Below are 9,284 nucleotides of genomic sequence, written 5' to 3' on the forward strand. Positions count from 1 at the left end.
AATCTCACCAAGAGTCATTAAAGAATTAGTGCCAATAAAACTGAACATTTATGATTGAAGAGCACAGAGTCACCCCTGTTACTATTCATCTGGTGAACCACCTTTATACTGCAGGGGAAGAAACTGAGGCTCACAGATGACAACATCACACCCAAGTAACAGACTACATTAGTGACCCAACTGGGAATAAAACACACTTCTCATTTCCTGACTTCAAGCCCTCCACAAGGGCTGCTGCAGGAGAGGTATCAGTTCTTGGGCTGGGAGGCCAAGGATGAGATCACATGTGGTACTTTTACAGTCTCCCGTAGTTCCTCCACACTTTGTAAGGGATGGGGAAATAGCAAGAGTGACCTCTCAGCATTCACTGAATGTCTCATCAAAATATCAACGTATTTTTGCAAAACTCCTAAGAAGTGGAGAAGTGGCATTCAGTCTCTGCTTAAAGGTCTCCAGTAGCATGAGACATGTTCACTGCAGCTCTCCTCCTGGTTGCTGTAGTAACTCTCTGTGGATACCATGTAATCTGTTCTTCCCATCTCCTGCAGTGAACATAGGCAGTAAGAATATAGGCTGTGCGATCAAAATGCCAGCTCCATAACAAAATAATTATGTATTAACAAAAGATTTAACTTCCCAAGACCTTAGTTTCTCTTTACAATGGGATTAGTATAGGTACCTCTCCCATATCATGGGGTTCAATAAGACAATGTAATATACAGTGCCCTGAAATACTGTTAGTCAACTTGAAAACTGATTGTTTAATTGTTGTTATTATGATCTTTATAACTCTTTGCTCCATTTAGAGGACAAAGGACATTGGAAGGAAGGATTTGAACTGATTCAGGTTCAAGTTGTTTATACTGAGGATCTGGATTTTTGCTGGACCATCATGGTTTGTATCTTCGTCAATGAACAATCTGTTAGTTAGAGATTATATAATCATTACCTTCATGTATGTGCTGATCATTTAAAAGTTAGAATTGAAGTGCTAAATTACAAAAAATAATTACCTCTTTTTTTTTTTTTTAAAGAGAGCACAGGAATAGTAACTGAGTTTATTCTTTTCAAGATAGAACAGGATAATAATTGTATCTAGCAGATTGGTAAATAATAAGCTCACACCATAATTACCTACACTACCATGAGTAGATTTCCCACCACTGTAGCCACGTACATGAGGGGAAACATGAGAGAAGCAATATTGTTGTTTAAGGGCACTGATTCTGGAATTGGGAAATATGGTCCAAATTTTGACATCACTTCTCACTAATTTTACCATCTCTATCTAGTTTCCTAAACTCTAGAACAGACATTTTTATATGTAAAGATAAATAGGATTATTGTAGTGCCTGAAATGAGGTATTTAGAATAATTATTGCCTCATTGCCCCCAATGCGAGGTAAGTGCTCAAAAAAATTATCATTAATGATAACAACCAGAAAAGTAGGAGAAGGAGGCAGAGAAACCTATTTCACATGAAAGAAAAATTGAGAAAAAGAGGAGAAAAGACTGGGGGAAATATTGCATTAATTAAGTATCCATCTTTGAAATTATTTAGCACATTTGTAAGAGTCAAATGCTTGGATGGCAAATAAATGTGTAAAAAAATCTAAAGTTCCCCATGGTCTGGAAATACAGGAAGCCAAGTACTCACTAATTTTAAATCATATGTTGTCCTTGTGTAGGATTCTCGACTCTGAGCTGGAACGCCTATCACCACCTGAGAAATGGCAAATCAAAACAATGTGACCAAATTCATTCTTCTGGGCCTAACAGAGAACCCTGAGCTGCGGAAAATATTATCTGCCATGTTTCTCCTCATGTATGCGGCTACAGTGGTGGGAAATCTACTCATGGTGGTGACCATAATAACAAGTCAGAGTCTGAGATCACCTATGTACTTTTTTCTTACATTTTTGTCCCTTTCGGATGTCACCTTCTCTTCTGTCATCACCCCCAAGATGATTGTGGACTCCCTCTCTGAGGGCACAACCATCTCCCTGGAAGGCTGCATGACCCAGCTCTTTGTGGGACATTTCTTTGGTGGTGTAGGGATCATCCTTCTCATTGTGATGGCCTATGACCGCTACGTGGCCATCTGTAAGCCCCTGCACTACACCAGCATCATGAGACCCAAGATGTGCCACCTGCTCGTGGGAGGGGCCTGGGTGGGGGGATTGATGCATGCAACAATACAGCTTCTGTTCATGTCCCAAATACCCTTCTGTGGTCCTAATATCATAGATCACTTTATGTGTGATTTGTTTCAGTTGCTGACACTTGCCTGCATGAACACCCACATCCTGGGCATCTTAGTCACCCTCAACAGTGGGGTGATGTGTACAGCCATCTTCCTTGTCTTAATTGCTTCCTACATGATCATCCTCTGTTCCCTGAAGTCTTATAGCTCTGAAGGACAGCGCAAAGCCCTCTCCACCTGTGCCTCCCACCTCACGGTGGTCATCTTGTTCTTTGTGCCGTGTATTTTTTTGTACATGAGGCCTGTGGTCACTTATCCCATAGACAAGGCAATGGTTGTGTCTGATTCAATCATTACACCCATGTTAAACCCCTTGATCTACACACTGAGGAACACAGAGGTGAAGAATGCTATGAAGAAACTTTGGATGAAATGAGAGACTATTTTTGGCAAGTAACCATCACGCTGAGAATATCATGTATTTCCCCAAAGAAGTCATCCTTTCAAAACTGTGTAAGAACTAAACCCATCCATTTTCCCATGGCAGCCAGAGGGACCATTGAGAGTATAAACTCTGATGTATGATTCAGATTTTGTACAGTGTAGAGATGATGGTGTCTCCTGCTTTATCCTTCCCCTTAGTTCTCATTGCCTTATATCTGCCTTCTATTGTCCTATGATTCCCCAATTCCACTGGCTGCTGCCTCCACTTCTCCAAACAAATCTCAGGCCCCCACCTCCTCCTTCACTAAGCATCAACCTTAGACCTGCACAAGCCTTTCTCATCTCAGTGCTGGGCATCTCTGCCTGAGGACAAGCCTTTCCCTCTTCAGGTGGCTGTTTCTCTCCAACTTCTAGTAGCAGCTAAGAAATTAAGTGGCGTTTTCTCTGAGAAGCTTTCCCCTGTGACTCTGTTCAAAGACTCTTTCATTCCTGCCATTATTCTCTATTTCAATATCTTCTTCCCTCTCTAAGTAATACTGATGAAAAATATAATTACTTTTGCATAATTACCAGTTCACTTTTGTTATCTTCTGTTCCTCTATACTGGATTTCAGTGAAAGAAGGAACTTTTTTTTATTTATGCTTGGCACCTGTTAGGTTTTCAATAAGTATTTTTTAATAATTATAGAACACAAGAGGAGTTTTTTTTTCTTTTGTTTGTTTTTTTGCTATTCCAAATACACAAATTTAGATGGATAAAGAAGAACATGAGGCAGACTACAATTTAATTTAAGTTAAAAAAAAGCCAGAGAATGATGGTTAGAACAACGTGATGCAAGTGGGGGATGGTAATTATTTTTTGTAGGGTACTTAATAGTGGATAGTCAGAGAAAGATTCTTAAGGTAGGTCACATTTCACTTAATTTTGTGTAGGGAGCCAGCCCTCATACAACCTGTAAGTGTCTCCAATGTTTGGCAGTTATGAGCGAGTGAAGAAAATAAAGACAATAGAAATAGAGTAGAGCTGATAGAGTGAGTCTGGGGCTGATGCCCTTCATGCAAGAGGTAGTGATGACCCTGAACTCCAGATGCGCTCAGGTTTTATTAATTCTCTTCATCAGCAAATGGGTGCTTACAACAACAACAGTATACGTCATCCTTGTGATTTCTCATGCCCTAATTCTTCATTACTCACACAATTACCCTTAAACTATTTTCATCACTTTATTTCTTTAAAACATTTTTCAATAACTAAGAGGATTACAGAAAACAAAGAGAAAAGGGAACATAGAATTTGGAGCAAGATGCTATCCTGTCAATCCTTTGTGTTCCTGCAGGGCAGATTAGTTCATGCCCTACTCATATCAGGAGCCAGGGAGAAAAAAGCTGAATGCTCTTATCTCACACCCTCAGGACCTAGTTTTTCTTGCTCAATGAGTCAGCTGCATGTACTGTCCCAGTTAATCTTAAAATGGCTTTCCAAGCCTTTCTTGGTCCAGTGAGGCCTTTATGGACCTTTATCCTGTGGTCCTGAGGTTATTCTGACCTCAGCCAGGCCCTTGCAGGCCTTTTTCCTGAAATCCTTTGATGTTCATGCCAAGCTGTTTGGAGAAGCCCCCAGTACAGTATGTTTTTGTGGAGGCTCTTGACCTCACCCATTATTCTGCACCCCTGACCCTGATCGCAAAACTTACACAATCATTTCGTTATTATATCAATCTAACTTTATTCCCATAATCCCAACTTCCCTAATGTTCACACACAATTTTGTATTCTTTTGAGATTTCCTGAGAAAAAGTGATAAAACTCATTAAATAAGAATTTTAACAATAATGAAGAGCACTGTTAACTGACCAAAATAATCAGAAGGAACAGACTCATACAGATTGGTGGGATGGAGAATCTAAAGAGAGAAAACTTTCATGCAGAAACTAGTATGGCATTTTCAAGGAACTTAAAGACAGTGCATGGTACACAGAAATCCAAGTAAAAAGTGGGAAGTAGAAGGACAAGAAATACAGGCAAGTATCATATTCTGTGGTGCCATACATGAGTCTCCCTAAATCCCCAATGTGAATAAACCATATTACTTCTTCAAAATAACCTGAAGTCAAAAATTCCTTCAGAATGCAGGTGTACTTTAAGTTTTGTGCTGCAAGAGTTGTTGTCCAACATGGTGTGAAAAGATTTTATGGCTATAAATAAACACATTAATATATGAAACATAAAAATGAAATTAAAAATATTTTACAGGGGGTTCTATTTGTCCTTCTATTTTCAATTTAAAGCAAACACCATGATACGTCCTTAAAATACTTCAGAAAAGAAAGGACTTAACTTTATACTTCTTTATATTTTTCCCTTTATCAGCACAGACTCTGAATTTGTTAAACTAATTTGTTTTGAGCTCAGGACAGCAATTAATTCAAGGAGTTGCCCAATGAGAGTGTAATATGATCTTCTAAATAGGCAAACAGTAACAGGGAATGAGACTTATCTGGATAGCCAATTTCAAATTAGGAAGGATGTTATCAGAAGTTTTTGTAGAATGTCAACTCAGTTTTGACTAAGAGAAACAGTGATTCGTAGGTTACCAGGAAAATGAGAAAGCCCAAATCAAAAGGATGAGTAAGATCCCTGAAATTGTCTCTATTATTATTTTTTTCTACTCTGCAAATGGAAAAAAATAAAAATATTAGCTCAAGAATTAAGCAGGTGGAGAAAAAATTGGTTTGAAAAATATAGAGTCAAGAGCAATTATCCAGGTACAACTGCCTTCTGTTCCTTTTGCTAGGTTTAAGTCCTGCTTCATCTGTGGTTCATATAAACATATAATTGTGCTTATAATTGTAATTTAAATGCCTGAAGAAATAAAGATACCTCTGTTATAAAACACTGCATTTTATTGCCTACATCAAAATAAGGAAAAAGCAAAAAAGAAATCTAAAACTAATTCTGACCAATTTCATGTGTTTGTGGCTGAAAACTTTATTTTCCACTTTATGTGTATGGAGTACACATTGTATATATATGTACACATATATACACAGAAAGATATATGTATATGTTTATATATATTCTATATGTATATATATATGTTTTTACATTAGTCTTTAATTTTATCTTCTACTTCAGTTTAAAGTGATTTTTAAAGTAGTATATGTTGACTAGTGATGACTGTTATACTTTATATCTGTATACATGCTGTGTATGATTTAAACATTCATTAACAAAATTTGAGTTTGTAAGGATTCTGAACTCTGTTTTTTGTCAGGACTTAATGGTATTTTGGGCACTGTTTGCCAGCTACTATTGATTTTTAAAACAGTTGATCAAATATGTTTATTCTTATGAAAGTTATATGTCCTGAAATCATCATGAGAGCAATCAAGGAAAAAATACTTACAATCGCCAAAATGTGGAAACAATTTAAGTGCCCACCAATTCAGGAATGGTTTAACAAGCTGTGGTATATGTATACCATGGAATACTATTCAGCCATTACAAGCTGGAGACTTTAAATCTTTTGTATTAATCTGGTTTGAGGTGGAACATGGTCTTCTCAGTAAAGCTTCTCAAGAATGGAGAAGCAGAATCCAATGTACTCAATTCTAATATGAAGGCAATAGATGAGCTAATACAAGTTGGGAAGGTAGAGGAATGAGGGAGTGGAAGAGGCAAGAGGGATAATGGGGGTCACGGTGTAAGGCACATCCCTTGCAGGTGGGACACAATCATAAGAGGGACTTTAACTAACAAATGCAATCAGCGTAGCCTAATTCTTTGTATCCCCAATTCATTCCAAATAATAAGAAAAAGAAACTGGAATTAATTTAAATATGATTTTCCACCTTGTTAAAATTTTTCTGATTACAGTGTCAAGTTCTTGGGCTCCCATTTGACTTTTGTGTGGGAAATGGAATCTGGAGGTGAGATTTGATTTAGGATACTGCCAGTCCCTGTGTTGTAGTTACTGTGAGACTGTGGCCATCCTGTGGTTCAGGCACAGATCATGGTGCAGAAACAAATGATTAAATGGTTAACACTGTGGCCTAGATCTCTGCGCATGGAGCAGCATGTTGGTGTGACCCCAGGGAGGTTCTTGCCCCTGAGAACACACTATTGTGAAAGTAGGTGGATAGGAATTCATCAGGGCTCAGGGATTAGCCCCTCCATCAGTGGAGGACTAGCCTCAAGAGATGCAGCTGGGATGATGCAAGCCAGGCTGTATCACAGCTGCTCAAATGGACCTCCACACTTATGACCCAGGTCATTGGCCAGTGGGAACCATAAACTCATGACTAATCTTCTCAGAAGCTGAACAAAAACTGTTTCTACAGTCAACTAAAAATGCAGTCAACTGGAATTTAAAAAGACACATGAGACGATTTGGTGAATGCTCTACTTGGCTACTTCTTCAGCAATTGTTCATAATTAGAGATTGTTCCTAATTATAAATTCCTTAGTGACTCCAAAGCAGTCTCACAGATTTAAGACTTCTGCTTTAAAGTTTTCTTTGAAAACAATGAAATTACTACTTATAAAAATTTAACTAAGACTTAATAATTGGATGGTTTTTTTTTTTTTTATTTTTTTCTGGGAAGCCAGAAACATCAATTTGAAATAAGTTCACCTGGTTCTTGAAGAAGTTACTTCAGGTGAATGAATTTTGTGTGTGGTAAGATTTCAGGTTATGCCTCAGATGGCCTTAAAACCTTTCTACAACTGTTAAAAATTAAGCTCAAAGATCCCACTATCTTTTGATGAATTTTTGTCCAGGTTTTACCAATTTTAGGGTGTTAGAGAATAGAAATTATAGCATCGATTTTCAAAATGTAAAATTATTAATTGAATTAATTTTGTTGCATATGTACATTTAGGTCTAAAACCATATCTCTTAATGTACATTAATAATTCACACTCAATACCCATTTACTTTGCCTGTGAGCAATATTTACTTTCTGAGTAAAGATCATTGAGTTATGAACTTGACTTTATGTTTGAATTCTTTTATTTATTTATTTTCTTCCTGAGACAGAGTCTCACTTTTATTTCCCTTGGAGGCCTAGTTATTTTGCTTGCTCTACTTGTATATCTTTTTGAACAAATTAAAAAAATTAAACAAACCAGTCTCTAATATATGAAAATTGGTAAATAAAATGATATGTGTTGATTTCTCAAAAAGTACCAGGCTGCACTAAAGGGCGTTGATAACATATTATTACTAGGTTCTCTCTTGCCCCTTTTGCTTTCTTGTAATTTCACTTTTATCTCTTTATTTGTTTTATTTTTTCCTCTGTCATTACCTCTCCACATCCTTCTTTTTTTGTCCCTTCCCTCCCTCTACTTTTGTGTGTCTATCTGTATCTCACATTCTTTTTTCTCCCTTCTTTCTCTTTTTTTCTCCTTTTGTTTTTTATTGGCCCTGAGGTACTTTCTTTTTTCCTTCTCCTCTATTGGTCTCTAATTTGCAATTTAGAAAAAAACATTATTTTATCAGTACTATGTGGGAATGGTGGCTTAATTTAGGAATGAGTTCAATTTTTACATTTTTTTATGTGTCAAAATGTAACTACTAAGCTTCATTGTAAGTGAATTGAATTAATAGCTACAGGGATGGTGCTGCTGCAGCTGCTGCTGCTGCTGGTACTGGAGACAGTAGTAATGTTGATGATAGATTCAATTTAGGAGCATTCTGGGAATACACTAATCAGTTATTGTAGAGCATAACTTAAAAACTATAATATTACTGCACTTTTACCTTGCAACATTCTATTGGATTTAGCTATACTCTCACTAATTAGTCCTTAGTTTTATGAAAAGAGAAAGTAGCTGTATTAAGGTCTTCTTTGGAAGTTCTTCAACAGTAAAATTAATTTTCTAGTTCTGAACTTTATAGGCTCTCTAGTTACTCAAATGTTTATTGGGAAAAAACTCATATATATATGTGTACATATATATACACACACAGGCACAATAGATATAAAGAAGAAAGACAGACAAATTATAGAAAACATAAAGCTCTGTACTATGTGATTGGTGAGAACAAACCTTAGGAAGGAGAATTTATCAACACGTATTAAATCGTAAAATGTTATAGACTTTAATTCTGTAATTCTATTGTTATAAATTTCCTTACAGAAATACTTAGATCTATTTATTGCATATGTGTACATATATACACTCATATTCTGTATGTACATGTAAGCAAACAGAAAAATTTTCAATGCAATGTTGTTTAAATAGCAGCAAATTAAAATAACAAAAATTTGCATATACTGACATACAGTGCTATCAATGATATTCATTAAAATATAAAGTATAGTGCATATGTGCATGTGCGTGGGCTAATGTATGATTATATTATTAAACTGCATATAAGAATCTACAAATCTGTTATTTCTAAGTATAAATGCCCACTTAAAAATATAAATCATTCTTAGTAAATTGTGCAGCTAAAACTTATTCCTAAAGTCAAAATAGGAAACTAGTGCTTGGAATTTAAGTCTTTGTGCTCTGTTTTGGACTATACAAGTTCTCTTCACCTCTCCTCTGGCCCTTTATCCCTCTTTTCTATCTGCCAGGAATAGCTCCTAGTCTGTCTTTCTCTCAGCTATAGCCTACCTTTATGGCTTAT

General features: G+C 36.4%; 1 protein-coding gene across 1 annotated transcript; it reads left to right on the forward strand.

Annotated features, from left to right (window-relative positions):
• Nucleotides 1-1,730: 1,730 nt before the first annotated feature.
• On the forward strand, nucleotides 1,731-2,639 carry LOC100946807 (olfactory receptor 4C6-like). Its single transcript, XM_012813167.1, has one exon. It carries the CDS (start codon nucleotides 1,731-1,733, stop codon nucleotides 2,637-2,639), a length of 909 nt encoding a protein of 302 aa, XP_012668621.1.
• Nucleotides 2,640-9,284: the final 6,645 nt, after the last annotated feature.

Source organism: Otolemur garnettii, unplaced genomic scaffold (genome assembly GCF_000181295.1).
Source record: "Otolemur garnettii isolate 467f Iridium unplaced genomic scaffold, OtoGar3 scaffold00247, whole genome shotgun sequence".
Lineage (NCBI taxonomy): Eukaryota > Metazoa > Chordata > Mammalia > Primates > Galagidae > Otolemur > Otolemur garnettii.